This window comes from Argiope bruennichi, chromosome 7 (assembly GCF_947563725.1).
Source record: "Argiope bruennichi chromosome 7, qqArgBrue1.1, whole genome shotgun sequence".
Taxonomy (NCBI): domain Eukaryota; kingdom Metazoa; phylum Arthropoda; class Arachnida; order Araneae; family Araneidae; genus Argiope; species Argiope bruennichi.
In genome coordinates, this window is record NC_079157.1 from 8,001,782 (window position 1) to 8,027,264 (window position 25,483).

A 25,483-nucleotide genomic window follows, 5' to 3' on the forward strand; every position below is an offset into this window, starting at 1 on the left:
CAATTAACATTTTGGGCAAAAGTAAATTTTCCAAAATTTATTCTCATTTTTAATAAGGTCAGATTTCCTACCGACTGGATTTATCTACCGTGGAATTTTAATATATACAGAATTTATGAAATTAAATATTTTTTTGAGATTTTGTAAAATACTTAAAATTTAAAACACAAATTATCCATCTATTCCAAAATGCTCGATTGAAGCTTAATGATGACTTCATGACTTAAGACTTTCGTGGTAAAACATTAAGAAAGAATATTTGAGCATGTCTAAATTGAGTTTTTATGAAATGAATTCATAGGAAATTCGAAATCTTTCACTACTAATATAAAATGGCGTCTATAACACATATTATTTTATCTCAAAGTTAAAATTAAAAAGTATAAAAAATATTTCCAAATAGCTTTCTTTATTTCAGATACATATGTATTTTATTGCCTAAAGTTTCTCGAAAGCGAAATATTTTTTAAGCTTTAATTTACTTGAAATCTTTGATGCCGTTCAAAGTTTTCATTCTAAAATGCAATAAAAGATTATTTTCTTTTAAAAGAAAAGGTTGTAAAAATATATTAGATGTAAATTTACTTATATATAAAATTTACTGACATTATTAAATAGTTTATTTATTTATTTTAAATTTGTTAATATTTTAATTAGGATTTCTATCAGTTTTTATTAAAATTAAAATATTTACTAATTATTTTGTGATAACTTTTGAATATGTAATAAAAAAACTATATATTTTCTCCTGCTTCTCAAATTTTTAAATCCAGATTTCAACAATTCTATGATGCAATGAATGGTACATATTGTGGCTCCATTCATTTCGGTTTTGCTATGTTTCCACTGGGGCAATGCACAGTATGCTGTGTAAATATTTACAGACTCATTAATTTTTGCTTCATTATTCCAAATTTTTTCTTTTGTCTGAGAGAAATTATGAAGTAGCAATTTGTATTTAAAAAACCGTGAGAGTCTCAGAGTGACACACAACTTTCTTGTAAAAAGAAAGATATAAAATTTGATCAAACGGTTTTTAAAGTCAGTCAAAATAAATGTTTTTCTATCTGAAAATTCTTTCATCTACATATGTCACGTGTGTAAAAGAATTCCTTGTTAGTGTTAGAAGAATATGTTGGAACTTTTACAAAAAAAGGAAGAAATCTCATTAAATATTAATGAAAGATTGTAAAAGTACAGGAAAACTCAATAATTTGCATCTTTATGTCACCGAACTTGATGTATTTTCCATAAAAATCTAAAAGTAAAAAATGCAAAATCGATTGAAATAAGCAAGGATTTCTTACATAATAATCCGTAGTAACTTTCCTCCTTAAAAGCGTTGCGTCATTAATCACCACTTGCATGATTTATTGGAAAACAAGCCATTAGCATACAAAAATGGATCGTTATTGATGTTTTAGGTAAAAGGAAACGAGCTGCCGTTAGTCATCTTTCTTCTTCACATTTAACGAGGAAGGGGAAAAGTCAATTTAAACTTTGTTTTATAATTTTTTAAAATTATAACATCTGTTGTAGTTAATGCGTAATTTTATTCTACTATTATTTGACATATTACTGGTGGATTTTTAATATTTTGTTTTTTATATTGGTATATCATATATTGTAAATTCCATTCTTCTATGAATATATTCTATGAATTATATGTATATATACTATTCTATTCATTTTTCTATGAAAAATCTATCTTCAAAGAAATAAACGCCTCCTTCATAATAAACCGAGTGATTTAAAATTCTTAGATAAATTTCAAAATAGTCGAGGCATACAGAAAAAATAGCAGACATAATTTCTACTACAGAACATAAGGTCCCTAACGCAAAGAGCTCTCTTTCTCAGCCAATTATGCAAAAGATTATATAATACACTAAGTGTATGGTACGTTAAATCGAAATCAGATTTACAACAACGCAAAGAGCTCTCTTTCTTAGCCAATTATGCAAAAGATTATATAATACACTAAGTGTATGGTACGTTAAATCGAAATCAGATTTACAACAACGCAAAGAGCTCTCTTTCTTAGCCAATTATGCAAAAGATTATATAATACACTAAGTGTATGGTACGTTAAATCGAAATCAGATTTACAACAACGCAAAGAGCTCTCTTTCTTAGCCAATTATGCAAAAGATTATATAATACACTAAGTGTATGGTACGTTAAATCGAAATCAGATTTACAACAACGCAAAGAGCTCTCTTTCTTAGCCAATTATGCAAAAGATTATATAATACACTAAGTGTATGGTACGTTAAATCGAAATCAGATTTACAACAACGCAAAGAGCTCTCTTTCTTAGCCAATTATGCAAAAGATTATATAATACACTAAGTGTATGGTACGTTAAATCGAAATCAGATTTACAACAGCACAAAACAGTTATAATTAACAAGTTGAGAAACAATTTTAGCTTCTGGAGACTTATTATTTAATACTTGCTTAAATTTTACCAAATATTTGGCTGCAGGTATTCTATATTACGAACTCTACCTTCTCTTTTGTCCTGTTCTCTAATTTCTATTGTATATATTACAATGCATAATGTCTGTAATGTTGTCTGCAATTCAAATAATTGTGTTTCTAATGATTGTTCAATTAATTGTCAAAATAATTGCTATGGTATGGTGATTTTTCATTTGACGAAATCTGTGCTGTAAATTGTATTTTATATATCTTTTTTTTATTTAATATAAGCAAAGAGAGTCTGTCTTGCTTGTAGACCATTTATTGTAAATTTAACAAATTGTGCAACAAAATAGTATCCTAGAGAATGAATGGCCTTAAATTATAGAAATTGCAAAGTTTGAATGTATTTAACTAATGTAAGCAATTAAGAAATCTAAACAATGATCTAATTCACTTCTAATTAACCAAACAAAAATTCAAAGTATTAATGTTTTGAAATGTTCTGTAAACATAAAATCGAGGAACCTGATGAAAATTCGAATTAAAATCATTGGAATTATCTCATTTCTGCTGAATTTAGTCCATTATTTCAGAAATATTTTCAATGCAAATCAAAAAACCAAAGTTTTACATTTAGCTTTTATAAAATTACAAATGTGGAGGCTGGTCTCTAATACTGCATGCCAGCCGACGAGGTATCAAAAATAGAAACTCAATGCGTATGAATTTAAATTCAGAACTAAATCTGAATAAACAGAAAATCACATAGAATAAAAAAAATCGAAATAAATTATATTTTCTACATCGATGTTAAGAAAAAAGTTAAGCTAAAAAATAGTGCAATTTATCCTTCAGATATATTATATATCTGAAGGTACATTATCAAAATATTATTGAGAGTAGCATTGATTTAACAATGCATTTACAATGTGGCGTTGCATCACACCATTCTTTGTTTTTCTTCCTTTCGCTTACAGAAGAGTACAAATACTTAACCAACATGCCATTAGAAGCTCATTTTCTTACAATACTAATCTTGCGAGATTCTAATTTCTTTTAAATAGTATTGTTTCCTTATCTTATTGCATTTTGACCTTCGTATGAATAATATATTTGTTCACATGAAATATGTTAAATGTATTGAATCAATTAATTTTGGAATTCCCTGCCCATCTTGTGCAAGTTTAAAAGGAGGTATTATCCCAAAACATTGCATAGTTAGATCCAAGATGACATATATAGTGATAATCAACTGTGATATCACATGATTTTATTCTTTACGGAAAGCACAATTCTTCTACGTTTTGAAAATACTTAGTTAATATTATTCGCTAATATTATAATTAATCGTTTTCAAAATAGTTAATATTAATCGTTACCGTTATAATTAATCATTTTCAAAATAGTTAATATTAATCGTTATCGTTATAATTAATCGTTTTCAAAATACTTAGTTAATATTAATCGTTTCCAAAATACTTCGTTAATATTAATCATTTTCCAAATACTTAGTAAATATTAATCATTTTCCAAATACTTAGTAAATATTAATCGTTTTCAAAATATTTAGTTCATATTAATCATTTTCCAAATATTTAGTTCATATTAATCATTTTCCAAATACTTAGTAAATATTAATCGTTTTCAAAATATTTAGTTCATATTAATCCTTTTCAAAACACTTAATTAATATTAATTTTATCTTTATAATTCATCGTTTCCAAAATACTTAGTTAATATTAATCGTTGTCGTTATATTTAATCGTTTTCAAAATATTTAGTTAATATTAATCATTAACGTTATAATTAATCGTTTTCAAAATATTTAGTTAATATTAATCATTAACGTTATAATTAATCGTTTTCAAAATAGCAAAATGTTAAATCATCAACTTTGCATTGAGTTCATTATGCCTTATATTATAAAATCATAATGAACAGCAATTTTTCAGATATACAGAAGATATTAAAGCTAGTTATGGCAATCATCGTTATGATAAATGATTAAATAAAAAATATCTACTCAATACACATAAAGTTGATTAAGTGATTTATAAGATAGTTCATTATGATTCATTTCAAATACCGAATCGGGTTATAATAACGGTGCATCCGTCCGGACACTTCTTGGGAAGTAGCAAGAGAGCTCTCGTCATTGGTGAATCGAGGTACATGTCCGCATTTCTTATAAATAGGCTTTCTTTTCTGGTGATGTCCACGAGGTTGAGAACGTTCTGGTAAGCGTCTTTCATTCTGTATTTGTTCCGTCTCAGAAACTGAGTCAAGAAATCTTCATAGAAGTTAATTCCAGTTGTTTCCGGGTTATCTAATCAAAAGACAAAAAAAAAAAAAACAGAATTATAGCTTATCTTCAAGAAAAGATGAAATATGCATTAAATGTTCAAGACGTTCGAGACTCTAATATTTTTTTCCCGAATTATTCCAAAACAGTTTGAAAATCTGCCTGCCTCTGAGAAACTGTCGGATGATAAATATGCTTGAAATCATTTTTACAAAGAAGATTCGTTCTAGGCAGCATTTAGGAGACCAATTTGAAACTGAAAAAAAAAGTTTAAAAAAAAAATTTGGCGTACATTTCTTCACAGAGAAATGATAATGATTTGCAACTGTTTTCAATAATTTTGAATTGAATGTGTAATGCTTAGTATGCATTGCAGCGATATTAGCATAGAAATTTAAAAAAAAAAACAAGATATTTTAGCATGTCTTTCGCTTATAACTAGTGATTGCAATACCGGTATACCGGGATATCGAATACCGGTATTTTGAGCCATTTGTACAATTTTGTAATACCGGTATTCACAAGTTTAAATACCGGTTTTTCAGTATTTACTAAATATTTTAAAAACTGTCTCCACTATATGTCAAGGGATCGCGGACATAGCAAAATAGTATACGTTTTTGTTTTCATGTCTCCATAACGGGCGAAATTAATTAACTAATTAATGGCTTAATTAATTGCTTAAATCTAAATGAGCGAAGCATGGATTATCCCTGAAAGAAGAAATTGTATGCATAACGACTAATGGAGCAACAGTTATGAAAAAAGATTGAAAGTTGATTGGTGCAAATCAGCAATTGTGCTCATGGAATTCAGTTTAGGAGTAATAGATGTATTATACCAAAAAAATAAGGAACAGAAGAATCCACATACTGTGGATATAGAAACTTCGGATTCCAATTTTGAAGAGAGTAAGAGTGAGAGTGATATTGACAATGAAGATAATGACAATGTAATTGTTGAAGAAGATATTGCTAATGAGCATGAAATATTAACCCATCAAGAATTGCTTCCTATAATTTATAAAGTTCGAAAAATTGTTAAGATATTTAAACGTTTCCCTATAAAATATGACATATTAGTAAAATACATACTAACTGAAAATAGAATATAATATATGTTAGTATTATATTTTAAAACACGTTGGAACCGTTTACTCCTAACAGCACATATCACACTAGAACAGAACACATCACTATCTGAAGATTATATATTACATTGAAAAATCGTACAGAAGAAAGGCATATCGAAATAAAAAATGTCTTATGGTATTTACATAATTATAATGATTTTAAAAATGAAAATGAAAAAGAAGAAAAGTAAAATAACCGATTCAAATCTGATTAAGTTTGGAGTAAATTTTCTTAAAATTTTTTACCCACAAACCTATCCACATTCAAAAGAATTCGGTTCAGTTATCGAAGATTATGATGACACTAATGTCGATAGTGAAAAGGAATTGTCTCTTGAACAAAAATTAAAATTAGAGATAAATAAGAAAATTTCAACGAACCAAAATACAATACAGAAATCAGCTATATCCAAAACCATCCGATAAGAAATCGATTTATTTGAAGATGAGGGATTTAGAGGTAAATACTTAGAAAAAATATATCGCGCATTGCTAACAGTACCACTAACTATCATAGATGCCGAAAGAGCATTTTCGATAGCTAGTAATTTTTGCACAAAATTATTTTTCAGGCTTAATGACGGTACAATTGATGCATTATGTTTTTTAAGATCACATTTCAAAAATTTGTATTAGTACCACAGACTGAATAGTGACATTTACAATTTTTTGTGATTTAAATAAGTTTTTCCTTTACTTTTTTGTGATTCTTTCTATACTGTTATAATTTATAAGTTACAAATTATTTTTGTGATATTTACCCTTTCTAATAAAACTGGCAAATAAAACAAAGAAACACCTGTGTTTTCTTTCTTTTTCTAATACCGGTATTAAAACCGGTATCCCGGTATTAAGATTTAAAAAATACCGAATACCGGTATTGAAATTTTGGTCCGGTATTGCAATTCCTACTTATAACCTAAAAAATTGTCAACAAACTATACAAATTTACTGAATAAATAACAACATTTTACCGAAACCTATAAATAAAAATTCCGAGTAAATATTTTATGTATTGGAGAAGTATCAGTATTCCCTGTAAATACTTCTGGCTGCGTTTATGTGAAACATATATTATAGTTTTTGTTCATAACTTTAAATTTATTTTAGTTATGAAAGTTATTTAGTTAATTTATCTAGTTATGAAAGTTTTTAAATTTATTTAAAAACTTCACTCGAATTCCATTAAGCTACCGAAAACATCAACATTACACCGAGATGCATTTCTGAGAGCAGCTAGACGAAAAGAGTTTTTCCAAAAAATATTGAAACTTGAATCTTAAAATTGTTAAAATAAGAATGGATTTTTCCTAAGTGAATGCCATTAACACGCAACAGATCATAGGATTTGTTGGAATGATCAATGTGATATAGCTTCTATCCACATAGAGCAAGTAATAAAGGAATTATTTGTTGGCTCGTATGTCGAAAATTTCACTGGCCAAATTAGTTTATGTATTCCATTCCCCTAACAAAGCTGAAAAAGAACCAGAACTTCAGAATTTAAGTTAGACCACAACGATTTCCATCCCTGACAGATCTTACCAGTTTTCTGCTTTTAAAATTGCGTGGAGCTCGTGCAGAAATTTTCGAGATATTGATGGCCCTATTTCATTACAGGGTAGAATCCCTCCATAGAGCAAACAGAGGCAAAACTTCAGATTAGGAAATCAAGCATCTTCATATTAGGAATCAACGGGCAAAACACAAAGATGCCCGGAAGCTTTTAGTTCTAAAGTAATATCAAATTTCATATTGTTAGAATTCAAAAGTTTCTGCAGATAATATAAATAAAAAATGCAATATCATTGATGATACCAAACTTGCAATAATATATGTTTCGCACTTACGTGAACAGATACATCTTCCATATTTCAAAATTTTAAAGAATTTATTGTAACAGTTTAGATATTTAGGTTTAATAATTTCATTTCGTGGAAAGACCGTCATCCCGTCATCAGTTTTTTTTTTTTTTTTTTTCGTGGAGAGTCTGTGAAATTTAGCTCGCCGCATTAGCAATATCTTTCTACATCATAATGGTATTTAAATGAAATTTTCATATAACTTGCTCTGAACATCTGATTTTAAATTATAAAAGAAACCACATGTAATATTCGGTCGCGTTATATTTTCTCCAATATCTCTCTATATATATAACATCAATGTGCGTAGAATAGAAATCATTCATATTATTTACTGTCGTATGGCATAAATGAAATGTCAATAAACTATCATGGGAATTTCAAACTGCTTCATTGAACGATTCTTCTGCTGCATTGAATCCGTCGCTTTGCCTAGCTAATTAATAGAGCCTTAAATTATTATTATAAATATTTTGAGGTTTTCTATGTTGTGAAAAATTTAATTTACTCCAATATCTCTCTCTATATATATAACATCAATGTGCGTAGAATAGAAATCATTCATATTATTTACTGTCGTATGGCATAAATGAAATGTCAATAAACTATCATGGGAATTTCAAACTGCTTCATTGAACGATTCTTCTGCTGCATTGAATCCGTCGCTTTGCCTAGCTAATTAATAGAGCCTTAAATTATTATTATAAATATTTTGAGGTTTTCTATGTTGTGAAAAATTTAATTTACTCCAATATCTCTCTCTATATATATAACATCAATGTGCGTAGAATAGAAATCATTCATATTATTTACTGTCGTATGGCATAAATGAAATGTCAATAAACTATCATGGGAATTTCAAACTGCTTCATTGAACGATTCTTCTGCTGCATTGAATCCGTCGCTTTGCCTAGCTAATTAATAGAGCCTTAAATTATTATTATAAATATTTTGAGGTTTTCTATGTTGTGAAAAATTTAATTTACTCCAATATCTCTCTCTATATATATAACATCAATGTGCGTAGAATAGAAATCATTCATATTATTTACTGTCGTATGGCATAAATGAAATGTCAATAAACTATCATGGGAATTTCAAACTGCTTCATTGAACGATTCTTCTGCTGCATTGAATCCGTCGCTTTGCCTAGCTAATTAATAGAGCCTTAAATTATTATTATAAATATTTTGAGGTTTTCTATGTTGTGAAAAATTTAATTTACTCCAATATCTCTCTCTATATATATAACATCAATGTGCGTAGAATAGAAATCATTCATATTATTTACTGTCGTATGGCAGAAATGAAATGTCAATAAACTATCATGGGAATTTCAAACTGCTTCATTGAACGATTCTTCTGCTGCATTGAATCCGTCGCTTTGCCTAGCTAATTAATAGAGCCTTAAATTATTATTATAAATATTTTGAGGTTTTCTATGTTGTGAAAAATTTAATTTACTCCAATATCTCTCTCTATATATATAACATCAATGTGCGTAGAATAGAAATCATTCATATTATTTACTGTCGTATGGCAGAAATGAAATGTCAATAAACTATCATGGGAATTTCAAACTGCTTCATTGAACGATTCTTCTGCTGCATTGAATCCGTCGCTTTGCCTAGCTAATTAATAGAGCCTTAAATTATTATTATAAATATTTTGAGGTTTTCTATGTTGTGAAAAATTTAATTTACTCCAATATCTCTCTCTATATATATAACATCAATGTGCGTAGAATAGAAATCATTCATATTATTTACTGTCGTATGGCATAAATGAAATGTCAATAAACTATCATGGGAATTTCAAACTGCTTCATTGAACGATTCTTCTGCTGCATTGAATCCGTCGCTTTGCCTAGCTAATTAATAGAGCCTTAAATTATTATTATAAATATTTTGAGGTTTTCTATGTTGTGAAAAATTTAATTTACTCCAATATCTCTCTCTCTATATATAACATCAATGTGCGTAGAATAGAAATCATTCATATTATTTACTGTCGTATGGCATAAATGAAATGTCAATAAACTATCATGGGAATTTCAAACTGCTTCATTGAACGATTCTTCTGCTGCATTGAATCCGTCGCTTTGCCTAGCTAATTAATAGAGCCTTAAATTATTATTATAAATATTTTGAGGTTTTCTATGTTGTGAAAAATTTAATTTACTCCAATATCTCTCTCTCTATATATAACATCAATGTGCGTAGAATAGAAATCATTCATATTATTTACTGTCGTATGGCATAAATGAAATGTCAATAAACTATCATGGGAATTTCAAACTGCTTCATTGAACGATTCTTCTGCTGCATTGAATCCGTCGCTTTGCCTAGCTAATTAATAGAGCCTTAAATTATTATTATAAATATTCTGAAGTTTTCTATGTTATGAAAAATTTCATTCGGTGAGATGAAAGAAAATGAAAAAAAAAAAAAGAAGAAGAAGAAGAAGAAATAGACTTCAAACAGAAAGTTTAATTGAACTCAAAAGTAGTCTTAACCGTCGGCAGTCAGGTGATGGTTATGATTCGTCGGTAGAAATGGATGCCTATATTTACAAAAACAATTACATTACAAAAATGGTTTCTATTAAAACTAAAAAAGTATTTTTTGATGATATCAATATCATTTCGTATGCCTTTTCCTTTCATCTTAATAATATTTTAATTCAATTTTATACATAATCTGTTTTGAAATGTTACGATGGAATTCGAACTCGTACATCAAAATATTCAGTCACGTGCTTCTTTTATCATTCGTTAAATATGTTGCAGCATTTTCACTTCAACTCTTAATTTACAATAAACTGATTCTATTGAATTCATGTTTTTCCATCATATCAAATTACGAGATGAAATATTTCGTAAATGCCTTTTATATTAATCATTTAACAGCCTAAAAAAGTGAATAATCATGCTAAGAAAACAAGGCGCCAAAGTCTATTAATTCAAAAAATTTTCTTTGATTTTTTACATAATGTCTTTTTTTTATATATTAATTATCTACAGCATTATCTGGCTAATATCTTTGGCATTTTCTGCAAATTTATGTAATTTGTTTGAAGTTTTGTATTTTTAAACAAAATTCCAGCTAAAAGTTTCTTTTTTAAAAAAAAAAAATTATATCCTTTTAAATATTTGTGCTAGTTTTACAAAAACTCTGATCTGCAAGTCATACAACAAACAAATCCATTTGTAAAACATTATGAACTTCTTGTGAAATAGGATTAACAAAATCATTTTCTTTTCAATTCGATCATGAATTAAACTTTGTGGCCGAAGAGAAAGAAGACTCTTTGAAATTTTGAACTTCGCTTTTATTTCATCCCAAGAGGCATAATTTATATGCAAGCAAAAAGCGACGATATACACAATCTACACAAGAGTGAAAAGAGACAGAAATATTTTTTTCCGGATTATTATATATTATGAGATTTTGATAGAGATTTCCTTAAGCGTATTGATTTAGGAAAGGGGGACATAAGTATCTATGAAAAGAATTTGTTTGGCGTCACAGATTTTTATCCCCTCACTCGGAGTGCGGGAACCGCATTTTTTCAGCATTTTTACAGAGCTCGTATAACATTAATTAAACAAAAAAAGGTGAAATAGGATCAAGAAATAAGAGAGCATTTTAAAATTAAGTTAATATAGGTTAAATTAAGATAACAATTAAAAAATAATTAGGATTTAATTTAGATTCAGAGATATCATTACATATATATAATCTCAAAATACCTAACAAGTAGCCATACTTTGTAGCATAGTTCGCAGCTCCTGAAGAGCCTTTTCTTTTCTGTCCGGAGTCTCATTCAGTTCGTCTTCGCACTTCCTGAGCACATGTTTCGGCAGGTCCTCAGCCGGAAACGGAAGAATGTCTTCATTTTCAGTATTCTTGCCTTCCGAGTACATTTCTAGAAGATAGGAAGAAAGTGTTCATAGAATTTACTAAAAAGAAATGGCGTATACAAACACACATAAACTAGTTTGATCGTGTTGTCTTGTGAAACATTATATTACTAAAGATTCTTAATTCATTTCAAAACAGGTGAGTACTTTAAAAAGTCATTTTTTTTGCAAAATTATGAACACTTTTTTTATTTAATATTTTTAATATTTCAACAGGGTTCTCTACAAAACCGTTAGAATTTTGTTTCCAAGTCTGTCTTTTGGAAAGTTATACTGGTTTTTATATTAGCGTTTTCATACGTTTTAAGGCTATTTTGCTTTCTTAGATGCTATGTATTTTCTCAAATTCTAACTTTTGACAGAATTTTCTCTTGTAAAAAGTCATAAATTGAATCCTGATGCATGTTTTTTGTTCATATTTGGTATAATAATTTCCTAATATATTCTGCAGTTCCTAAACTAGAAAATAAGTAATCTATTTATTTAGAAATATTTTATAGTTGTTTTAATGCTACAGAATGTTAAAAAAAATATATTGTGTTATTTATCATTCGAATTCCAGTATTTAAAGAATGGATAGAAATGCAGCTTATTTTTTAATTGAGGAACTAGAAAATATATTTCTTAAGCTATATGTAACATTTTAAGCACATTTTTGCTTCATATTTCTTTTCAGCAAAAATGTTCAATTCAATATTTCTTTTCAGCCTAATGCATATTTTTTGTTCATATTTGGTATAATAATTTCTCAATATGTTCTGCAGTTCCTAAACTAGAAAATAAGTAATCTATTTATTTAGAAATATTTTATAGTTGTTTTAATGCTACAGAATGTTAAAAAAAATTTATTGTGTTATTTATCATTCGAATTCCAGTATTTAAAGAATGGATAGAAATGCAGCTTATTTTTTAGTTCAGGAAATAAAGTAAAGAACTAAAGTAATGTAACATTTTAAGCAAATCATTTGATAAAGTTCTAGACTATAACATTTTTGGTTCATATTTCTTTTCAGCAAAAATTTCTTTTTTCAAATTTTTGAAAACACATTCACCACATAAGTGATGTATTTTGGCTTCATAGAAGTTTTTTCAATCTTTTATATTCAAATATTTAAAAATATAACTAGTTTTGAGCGTTTTTAGTAACATTTATTCCAACTACATACCTTAAATGGAGATAAAAATATATTTAGGAGAATGAAAATGTATAATGAATTAGGAAATGAGGCATGCAGCCCAGAGAAAGTGGAAATAGTGGAGCTGGTTGAGAGTTAAAAAATGTTACTTTCCTATCATTTATTTCCAATTGAAGATGAAAACATAATTCAAAGTAGGAGAATTACTGTTTCATTTTAACAAAGTAAGCTGCTTTGAAATAAAAAAAAATCAAGAAAACTGTAATTCCCTAGAATTTGGGATTGAAAGCTGATTTTCAATTCTCTAACTTCAACTCATTTTCAACGTATACGTGTGGCACCTTTCCAAGCCATCCACAGTGGCATTGCTCCTGAAATAGATCGCATATCTCCAATCTGTAAAAAATTACAATGAGAAATACTAAAAGACATGAAATTTTCTTTTCCTTATGTCGCCACAAAATGACACTTGTTTTCATTTTCTGGCATGCCGATAGGAATTTTTTTAATGCTCCTGCTAATGAACAGAAAAATGTTCAATAATTAGACCTTTTTCCATTTAAACTTGAATTCATATAATGCTCTAATAATTAAGATTTAGTTTCTCGAGTCATTTTAAAAACAAATTAGTAAGTGAACGTCGCCTGATAAATATTACGTCGTCCTTAAATCAGTAAGATGTTATTTAGTTTTCTACCTATTGAGGCTTTTGATATAAATATATAAACCATACGTTTTTTCGCGATACGAATAACTTTTTTTCCCCAAGAAAATTGTTGCATATCCTTGTTCCTTCAATTATTCATTTCTTTGACTTTACACGTTCACTTAGATTAAAAAGAATCAATCAAAAAAACAATCAAAAACAGTGCAAAAATGGATGAAGTGTGAATGCATTGTTCAAAAATCGTTTTAAATAACATTCAGCAGAAGATGGGGGAGCCTCTACAAAACGTTCTGTTTAATAAAGATGCTATCCCCTTCCGAAAAAGATTGAAGACCTCGGGTAAGGCTCTGAATCTCTCTCATAGCTTTGCAAACCATAGATGCGAACTATAAATCTTTGGTGTGGATCTAGCGTTTTTTTCTGAATATATCGTATATCTTGAGTCATCATTTTTTTGGTAAAACGTAAGATTGTGTAAAATGATTTTATGTTTTCGATGATTTTTTCTAAGCGACTGAAAGCGAAATTTTATACAAAAGTAGAACTGTAGTAATAAAATCGCATACCAAATTTCATATATTTAAGTCAATGCGTTGTATAGTTATCGTGTTTATATACTAGTAAACATACAGACGTACAGATGGTCAACTCCTTGAAGGATTTGATTCCAAATTTGGTAGATATGTATTTTTCAGATGATAAATTTGTGAATCAAATTTTATCACTCTAGCTGTCTTCATTTTGTGATTATAGTGTTAATTTGTGTTCTTACAAACGGTGCAAACGAAGAGTCTTTCTGTGAATTGATTTCGCTCTTTCAATTTTATAAGCTCCAAATTTGATGTATATGCTAAAGACCATATACTAAATTTTTTTCCGACTAGCTCAAAATAATTTTGAATGTTCTCAATGAAGCAGACTGATAGATGACGGATAGAAAGACTGGCATTATGCCAAAAATGTCATTTCGAATCAAAGGATGTTTGAAAATATGGAGATTGATAAAAAAAATCTTTTCAATTTTTTTTAATACTTTATAGTATTTGTCTTTTAAAATTTCTTTAATCCTTTTCTATTGATATAATCTTACAAAACTTTTTCTATATTTCGCACACGAGAAAATTAAAAAAAATAATAAAAAGAAGGAAATGAAACTGAAATTCGAAATTGCAATGACCTTACTTAACCTGAACACCAAATCTTGTCAGAGCATTACCTCAACAAATCATTTACAAAATTGTAATAGTTCAATTAAAAACAATTCTTAATTGCAAAACTAAAATAAAACTCGAATAAAGACTCAATATATTCTATTAAATGTTCATGACAGAATGATCAAAAAACAATATCGCAGCTGCGTTTTACTTTTCAGTGATCAGTTAAAACAATATAAGAAAACCTTATCATCATATGGAGAATGAAAATACGCTAGTTCCTAATATATGTGATTACATAAATGAATTTTTTGATGAATTTTTTTCGATAATAAAATTTTTTTCGATGTAAAATTTTAGTATGTTTGAATATTTATATAAAATAGAATGAAAAAACAAATATACCAAATAAAAGTCAAAAAATTATTAAAAATTGAAAAAAACCATTTTTTTTAATTAAAAAAATGTATAATGTAAAAGCTTCTAAAAAGTAATGCTTCTAAATATATTAAATAGTTTTTAAAAAAATCATCAACTGATTTGCTCAAAATCTTTCAGATTGCATAATAAACATATTTCCTGATTCCGGAATTAGAAAAGTTCTCCTACTAACCATTATTTAAATATTGAATTTCTATTGATAAATAACATAATTTTTTAAAAAAAAATTTCGCATTGCGAATCTATAGAATATTATAAATGAACAACTATATAATATTTATAAATGAACATATTGCTTATTCTCTGGTTGAGGAACTAAAGAGCATATTGAGGAATTATTGCATCAAATTTGAACAAAAATATGTGCATTAGATATTGATATGCAAATCTCATTAGAAAATTGTACCAAAATTTATCAAATTCGCATTTAAAGATTTTAAAATAACACTAAAACGTTCATTACTTAAATATAAAAGTCAATGTAATTTTCAAAAGAATAAGCTTAGAAATAAAATTGGAACGGTTTTGTGAAAAAAAAGATGATCCAGATATCAAGAACAATGAGTGAAAAATATTTTATATTTTTGCATAATTAATAAATTTTTCAGTATAATTCATCTACCTTAATTATACGGATTTTTTTTTATAAAAAACAGAATCTAAATTCTAATTTTGTACGATAGAAATCTTATAACTTTTTTTGTACAAAAAAAAAAAAATAGTATTGTGATTGTTGAGATAGTCAAACGATTTTGTTTCTATATTTTGATGAAATTTCCTGTTTTAGATTTGCTTGAGTTAAAAAAAAAAATCACATTGCTGAATTTTCGCATTTTATTTCATGTTCTATGAATATCAGGATAAAAAAAAAGGAAGCTAAAAGTGAATGGTATAAGATTTTTTCAGCACAATAGTAGATTTGTATTAAATTTTGAGCCCAATTTTGTTCCTGAAAGTCTGTCAGTCTATTCATTTTTTAATATATTAACGCGTTATAATGTTGAATGAGTGAATTTTATAATGGAATTTTAACACCGAAATTTTTTTTTTAAATTTTTATATTCACTTTGCATTGCTACAAAATGTTATAAAATGTATTACAAATGATTTTTACTATTACAAAAATGTATTATTGGCACGGTTACAAAATATATACTCGTATCTATACACTATAAAATGACGCTAAATGCAAAAAATAGATGAGAATATTGAAACCCCAACACCTCTTCTCGCTTTTTTTATTTCTATTCATAGGAAAAAATTGGGAAAAGGATATGTTCCACTATTATTCTGAAATACAAAATGAATTTTAAAATGAAGCCATTTTCCAATAGAACCAGATAGCAAATGATACGTATAACATTTTGAAGCAAATCTGCCGATCTGAAGTGATATTTTCCCACAATTTATAATACATTATTTTCTCTTTCAGAAGATGATAAACCCAAATCCAACGAATTTTCAAAGTTTCTATCATTCATGTTGCCATTCAGGGTCAAATATGGATGGACATTTGTTCTTCAACAAAAATTTTCCAACGTATTATTTTATTTTATCTATTGATTTGCAATTCCATGTGGTTTAAATGGTAAAAATTATTATGTGTGCCTATTATAAATTATTGGTCCTGTATTAAGAAGAAAATAATTACCAAAAAAATATGGAAACATAAAAAATATAGCAAGGAAATGAAACCAGTATTTCAAAAACTGTTAATTTTTATTTATATTGTATTAATATCATTTCATTAATACAGTAGTTGCTTTTTTGTCACATTGTGTTTAATTAAAATTAGATATTTATGCACATTTTGATATTCATTATTTTCTGAGTAAAGAATTTCATTAAAGAAGCCGATTCCCATCACATTATATTGAAGTAAAATAATGTGCTGTAATATGATAGCTTATGTTTACCTGATGTAAATATCAGTGATATTTAAATCAGAAAAATTTGGCAGAATGTTCCTTTCTAAGCTTTCAGCAATAGAAAATAAATTCTATAACTTATAAATTTAATAAAGCATTGAAACCAGTTTAAAATTCGTTTTTAACAATGAAATCTATGATTAAAGATTGTACTAAAAAAAATTTAAAAAAATAGTTAAAATTCAGAAAAAAAATTGCATTGCCATTAAATTAATGTCATTAATTTAATTACCAAATTTTAAGATATTACCAAATCAAATGTTTGCTTTAATATTTTCGAAGATTTTGGTGGAAGAAAGTCACAACTGAGCTGAATGACATCCATTTTTAAAGAATTAAAATTCAAAAAGATCACATTCCCACTTCCAATGAGTATCTGAATCGAAGTTGGAGGGGTCTATTCTACAGAGCATCAGCGCATTCATACACAAGCTCTTTTTTTTCCTAAAGAAGGTAATTTTGGTAAATTTGCAAACGTTGTCATTTTTTTCAATTAAAAATATTTGTATGAGAGAGGAAAAAAGGTCTCTATTTTTTGTAAGTGCACATTAATATTGTTATGCAGGGCTCATTAAAAAAATACTTTTTTCACTTAAAATTAATTAATCATACAAACTCTCTAATAGAAACATTCCTAATTACTGTGACCTCAAATACGCTAAAAATTGTGAATAAGTATTTTAGTTATGATAATACGTTTCAAAGAATGATAATCATATTGCCACAAAATTCATTTTAGTTCCATTTTCCTCTTATCCTAAAATGCTAAAGAGGGGGTGAGGCTTACATTCTTTCATCAAAAATATCTTTTTATTCATTGAATATCGTATATAAACCGACATAATATTTAATATCTAAATTAATTTTCCATTATTGTATCACCAATCTTGCAAGGATAGGTTATGGAACAGGTTTTTATATACATGATTAAACATTAAGACAATCGAGGATCTATGACAAAAAATTGCATTGAAGGTAGAGAAAACAATTAAATATATTTAGTAGGAGAAAATAGAACTTCAACATCAAGTGTGACTTTGAATTTATAACTCATTTTTTAACATTTGCATACTTGAAAAGCACTTTAAATTCTTGAGAAAAAAATCAATTTCAAAAATGGGGTCTGGGAATGTAGGTCTGGTCTCATTCTTGGAGACCAGAAATTTTCCAATAACCATCAAAACAAATTTCATTTCGCCAAAGATTGGTACGCTTTTTAATCTTTTCCCATCCAATTCACCATCGCCAACTACATGATTTTTGGAGGATTTCTGCATTCTAGAATATTTATTATCAATTAAAATGAACAAAATGGCTGAAAAATTATCTATAGATGATTCGAAGTAAATTAGATTCTCCATCATCTCGGATTTTATTTCTTACTGAAAAAGACAAACATCATTGATAATAATCATTTTTGGATACTTTCATCATCGTCGTTCATTATTTCCTTTCTTGTCATCAGTTTCTTTGTTCACTTCTATACTTGGTGTAAAACGGTTTCAAATCATTATGAACAATCAACTTTCACATTTTGAAAGTAATGTATGTCGATCACGTGACGGATAAATTTTAAGTGATTGATTAGATATAAAATAACAGAAATTATAGGACAATGAGAAAAGTATCTTGTTCTTTTATTTAATTTTACTTCCTGCCACGTTACAGTTATTTCTCATATGTTCAAGATATAGATTTTATTATTACATTAAAAGCTTATTTCCAGCTATCCAGTAATGAAAATTGTCAAAGATAATGAATAACATAACCCTTTTTCTGAGAAATGGTTATGATCTATTTGTAAGGAAACTTAAAGATTCCAAGAAATGTATATTTTGGAATACATACAATGGTATTATAGAAATAATAAAGACTACAGAACTCCTGTTGTATCCTTACGTACAAATAGAGCAGAGAAAGCTTAACAAAATTTATGATGTATTTATCACACTTTTATTGAAACACTTAAAGGAAACCATCTATAGAAAACAGCATTGCAAATAGCAGAAAAGTGTTTTTCTTTTTCCTCAAGTTTGAAGATATAAATTTCCTAGTATTTCATCTCTGAATATTATAGTCCCTATTCTTAATTACTTGGTTTGTCCTTGCAGAACTGAATTAGGAGTGTTTGTTGGTTTATGAGATTTATTGGCGCAAGAGCCAACTTCAACTAAATTGCACCATACGCATGAATAAAAATAAAATATATCCAGCAACAAGAGAACAATAACTATATACATCCACCAAAGAAGCAAATTAAAAAAATATATTAAAATAAAATCTACGATCGCAAATTTCAAGCTATGATGCGAGAACATTATTATTTTTAAGTTATTATTTGTCTTAATTAATTTAAATCATTAACCAATTTAAACCGGTTTACGAGAGCTCCAAAGAGAGCCCCAAAACATTTTTCCCAGCCAAGAAAAAATGGAAAATGAAAATTTGCCATTTATGCTTTATTCATTGCCTACTCGATTTCGAGCTTCAAAACAACATCATCTTCTCACAAAAAGAAATGCCATGTATAGAAACAGAATAACGAGCGTTTCCGTCGCAATGCGATTTCTAAGTGATAAACTATTTACCAATAAATTTTTAAACGTATTAATTTATATAGAATTTTTATGAAAACAATATTTTTGTAAACACAACCTGCTAGTTTCTAATTTCTGTGATCATAAAACAGTTTCATAATAAATTAATCTTAGAACTGGAATCAAATCCTTCAATATTTCCCTCTTAAGAATGAATGAAGTGACATTTCCCCATTGGGGAAAAAGAGAAAATACTTTTTATCGAAACTGTTATTAAACGCGAAAGAAGTTTTTTTGAACATATTATAAAAATTAAATTACTTAATTTCATCCGAAAAAAAATTACATTCCATGAAATAACAGCTATAATGTCATAGTTCTACTTCAACCTTTTAAAAATGCACCTGCTATCAAAGACACGTACGTAATAATAAATCAATACTGGTAAAAGCAGGTCAACCTTTCAAAAACGCATCTGCTGCCAAAGAAGCATACATAATAATAATGCAATGCTGGTAAAAGCAGGTAAAAATGCATGCGATTAAAAGAGGATGATGAAAATGGCTATTTATGCTTTATTCATTGCCTACGCGATTTCGAGCTTCGAAACCCCCTAACCAAAACAACATCATGTTCTCACATGATAAAACGTTTAAAGTTAAAAGCACAAGTTCATTCAAGCTGCAAATATATTAAAATTAAGTAAAAGTGACAAAAAAATTATTAAACAAAAAAAGTAACGGTAATTTAAAAGACAAACTGTCGAATCTCAACAAAATATATGTATCAAATGCAAGGGAAAAAACAAATAGCTTTAAGAAATGAAATATATTTGAGTGGAGTTTTTCATCCACCACGTATTGCTTAATTAGAGACGATAATTGGAAAAAAATTTAAAATCTTATTAAAATTTATTTAAAATCTACATACAACGTCTTGAACATATGGGTGTCATCTTTCCACTGAATTAGCAAAGAGGAACATCATTATAACAAAATCATCAGTGCAAAATATTGTTTTGAATATCACTGCCTTAATAAATACAAACTATGAATTCTGAAAGAAAAGCAAATATCCTTTATTTTTAATAGCAATTTATAAATATAGCAGAATTGTAGGAGAATAGAAAAAGACGACAAAAGAATAATCTGATTTTTTTTTTTTTGCAACTAATATTTCAGAAATATAACCAACAAGCAATAGTTAAAAATAAATGCAGGCTATAGTGTTTCCATAGTAGTCTCGGTTTTGAAGTTGCCTTTTTCAATGCGAATTCATTGAAATTTTGGAATTTTGCTACGTTGTCACGCAGCTTTCATTGCAGATCGATCACCTAGACGTGGATGTGATGTGAAAATTTTGAGAATGGTTGTTGGAGTATGACATACTAATCTCCCCTGATTATGGAATACGGGGGTCTGTATTTATTCCTCATTACTTTCAAAGCAGTTGAATAAATCAACCAATTTTCACTTTCATTCATCGTTTAGCTTTGGAATCAAACCGATCATTCAATCTGAATATAAGTTAGCAATAAATAAATTTAAAAAAAAATAAACGTAAAAATAGTTCAACTTCTCTGAACTCTTTCCTTTTCATAGAAACTTAAGCGTCGTGAGGACTGGAATATAAAAAAATCTGATCTGAAATGTAAAATTAAATATTGATTTTTTTTAAAAATATATAAATCCATTTTTGTTGTCAAATGAAATTAAAACCTGAGTAAATGCTATTTGATTTTAACAATTCAGTAATTTGTTCTTAGATATTTTCGAAACATAAACACATCTGTTTCAGTATATGTTTTGTGCTATTTATATCCGCTTTGAAGCCAAACAACACAATTAGACTTCGTGTAAACAATTGCGTAGACATCGAAGAATTTCATAATGTAATCAGACGACGAAAATGACATCTGCTTCTCCAAATTACAGCGCACGTCAGTGAGCAGATGCTCTTTTATTAAGGAAATCGTTTCTTCCAAAGGATACATTGAATATCGTGTCACACCCCAATCTGCCTTATCGCAATCCTGAAAGAAGGCAAAAATAATACTGGGAGGAAAGAGTGGAGAATTTCGCTCACTTAAAACAGTTTTGTAATAATGAATTTAGTATTGATTTTCCGCCGACCTGTTTTCAATATTCTTTTAGTGCAACCAATGAGTACAATTCTTTTTTGTCCAACCAGTTTAATTTTTCAAACTAACCAATTTTCTAAAAAGTATCTTTGAGCAGTATTATCCCCTACGACGGGAAATTCCACTCAAGCTTTTGCGTCGTTTTTATTTGATTTCTTCTAAACTCCAAATTCATTTTTCGAATGCAGTACGCTTCCGAGTATCTGGTTAGTGACTGTCAGGCCTAGTTTTTCAAAAACTGAAAACTCTAAATTTGGACTCTAATCTTAGGGTTACCTTTTCATATCTGTGTATCATTTATCAGGGAAAATATAATTTGTTTGATATTTTCTTAAGAATTAAGAAAAAATTTCTTAAGAATTAGGCCTAATATTTACTTTAATGTTTTGTTTATGTTTCCTGCATTTAAGTTGGCCATTACAGAATTTATGTTAAAATGCGAGAAGTTTATATCCTTTAACTTACTTTTTCTACAATAAATTCTTGAAATGTGCAATGCAGTAAATAAAAATATATAAACTATCAGTATACAGTCTTCTATTTTTACTCGATATATTACGGCAACAGCTTATATGATTCACTAGTCTGCAGCCGCGTTCACATTCTACTTGGCTTGAGATAAATGGAGGGTTTAGTACTCAATAAGAAGTGAGAAAATACATATTATAAGAGTGAGTTTTAGTATAAAATCTTTGTCTTCTTGTATTGATGGGCAAACAAACGAGATCATAGAACTCCAGTATACCTGACTTTTTTTTTTGCTACCCGGCTTGCTCTTCCGCCACATTAGGCCGGATACTCGGGAGTGTACTGTAATTATCTTTTTAAGTATTACTTATAAACTTTTAAAGTAATTTTTTACTTTTACAAAATCGGCGGCATGATCTATGGTTTTGGTTTGGCTTTATTTAATGATATGGATTCCTTATAGAAACTCCCTTTTAAATATATCGAGTATAATATCTTTAAAATTAAAAAAAAAATCCATTAGGTAAAGCATTTTTTTTTTTTGTGAGGAATAATATTGCGCCTCGATTTCCATGCTGTACAGGATTTCTCCATTCATAATTTATTCATTCAAAACAGTTTTTATTTCGACTAAAAAATATATACATTCACTAAAAAAATTGTTTATTCTAATGGAAATTTCCAGATATGACAATGTTTTCTGATACAAGTTATTTTTATTGCTTTTAAAAATGTATTACCTTAACACCTAGAGGCTTGAAATTGTACGGAAAACTTTGATTTCTTTCAATACTCGATAATGCCCTAATAAAAAGTGAGAAATTAGAAGACGATGAGGCTTATTCTAATACATATATCTTCCGCCATGTATTTTCTAACACATTCCATATATGTAGAAATTCAAGACCATTTCCCGCGCTTTTTACTGCGGCAAACAGTTGTGCTTGGAATTGCCCATTGCACGGTATTATCTCACTTTCCCTAATTGCAATAACGGAAAAATTTAGAAATGAAAATCTCAAATGAAGTATAATTAGTTAAATAACACGCTTAAAATTACTAATGCTGTCATTCAGATAGAATTTTCTGCAGTGCAATGATACTGATTAATTTATTTTAAATTCATTAAAAAGAATTTAAAAGAAAATAATTTTTTTTCAAAACTTCTAGCCGAAAAGTTAACCGTATCTGCAAAAGAATTGTTTGTGTTTTTAGGTAGTTTTAAAAACAAAAAAACAATTAAATTGAGTAGTAAACTGCACTTTCTACTTAAAGTAAAACTTCTGCTTTTTACTAGTTTATTTAACTATGATATTTCAATTATTTTAATGTATATTTTCAATTTTTTTAATATTTTCTTCTCGTATATATCAGTAGTTAGTCATTTTTATATTTATAAAATATTTTTTCAAAAGATAAAACAGCTTACTCTAAATTGAAAATGTTACTTATTTTAAAAGCCTTATTTCATGAAAGAGAAGCAATTTTTTTCAGTAAAATAATCAATACCACATTTTGGAATAATTGAGAATTGGCTGCATGATTATTGCAACATATATTAGATTTTCGTTTATATTAAATTTCCAAATCAATTTGTTTCTCTGATCAGAAGATGTAACATCTGTTTCGAATTATTCCATGATTCTCTGAAAAAAATTGGAGATTGGGAAAGCTCTTGAAAGTGGGACTGGTTCATTAATAAGTTATTTTGGGGGACTGGATGTTGCTGGGGGACCCTGCAGAACAAGAATATTCTCTCTCAAAAAATGTAAGCTTCCTTTTTCTTATTTTCTCGTTTACGAAGTGAAGAAAAAGCATTTTAATCGTTAAAACAATATAAGATTTTGATGAATCTCCAATTTTTAGAGCTCCTTGAGTACAAAAAACAAATTTTTGGAAAATGTCTGTATGCCTCTGACAATGATAATTCAAAAACAGCTTGAGCCGGACGGATGAAATTTAGTATATAGTCTTTCCACTTCAGAGGAAGTCCGTCTGTCCGGCCGTTCGAATGTAAGTATTACGATTTAAACAAACAAAGAGCGCTAGATGTTTAGAATTCAGTATATACTTTTAATATACTTTATGGTATAGATACCTATCAAATTTTCAACCAAATCCAGGAGAGGATTAAACATCTGAAAGGTTATACTTTAAAAGCATGCAATTGCGATAGTTCAAAAATGCAATGATTTAAACAAATAAAATCTGCTATGTGATTTTGTGAATAATAATTCTGTACCAAATTTAAATTTCATTTTGTTGGGGAAAATGCATCTAAAATATAAAATTGATTTTCGGATACTATTAATTGCATTCCAAGAATTAGCCAAAATATTTGCCAAGGATCACACAATAGGTAAATTTATGAAAATGGTTAATATTTATTAATTATTTAACGTCAATGCCATTAAAGGCATTCTCTGCATAAATCAATTTCCTCAAGTCTTTTCAGGGCAGGGTGGGGGATGGGGGAGTGAGGACTAGCATCTTTATTACAGAATATGCCAGAAAATTTGGAGGAAACCATTCCCACTAGTTGTCTCATACTATAACTTTAAACCGAAAAATATACAATGTATGCAAAATTCTTCATAAATGCAACCTTGTTTTGTATTAAAACAATAAAATATTTAATGGCTTTCGAAGAAGAAATTTGGGAAAAGAAAAGTATATTAAGAAGAAATACCACTATGAGCTGGATTCAAATCCAAATATGAAAGTATATCTGTTCTCCCTTCATCTTAATTTCATAACATTCAATACCATCAAAGGAGTTCGTGGATTGTTTTAAAGTAGTCTTGAACCTGAATAGTTAATTAAGATGATGAAATTAATAGTCATAGGTTAATGTGAATTTAACTACCATGGGTTAATGTGAAATTATTCCAATACATTTTTCATTTATTGTGGAATTAACTAATACTGTTATAACAATTGAAATATAATGTAAAATCAGTAAAAAGTCCAGCCAATATTATTAAATTAATTTTCAAACTTATTCAGGCCCTAAACAATATTAATAAAAACGTCTCTTCATTGAAAGATGACTGCCTTATATGACAAAAGTTATGCAAAAAAAAAAAAATTAATGAAGTTTTACAGATGAATAAAGACAAATTTGGGGAACGCTCTGTTAAGATGATCTTTCAGAAAAACAGACTCTTTTTCTCTTATATGTTAGAAAAATTAATGTCTTGGGCAAATAAATAGAGCTAACTTTAAAAGAAATTCAATTTCTATGTGTAGAAGAAAAAAAAAATTAGCTATAAAAATATTTTTTTAAAGAAATTGTGCTTTCCCATTTACCATGTATTTTGAAAAACCTAATAATTTTCTATTTATTTTGTGGCTGCTACTATATATA

The 25,483-nt window shown here is 27.9% G+C and overlaps 1 protein-coding gene across 1 annotated transcript in view; it reads right to left on the reverse strand.

The window, feature by feature from the left end:
* The window catches only part of LOC129975938 (alpha-tocopherol transfer protein-like), a 35,726-nt gene that overhangs the window by 7,158 nt on the left and 3,085 nt on the right, over nucleotides 1–25,483 (reverse strand). The window contains exons 2-3 of the mRNA XM_056089235.1: nucleotides 11,492–11,650; nucleotides 4,514–4,753 (exon numbers count right to left, since the gene is read on the reverse strand). Of these exons, the coding sequence (XP_055945210.1) occupies nucleotides 4,514–4,753; nucleotides 11,492–11,648 (397 nt within the window). The 5' untranslated portion in view covers nucleotides 11,649–11,650. The remainder of the gene's footprint in view (nucleotides 1–4,513; nucleotides 4,754–11,491; nucleotides 11,651–25,483) is intronic.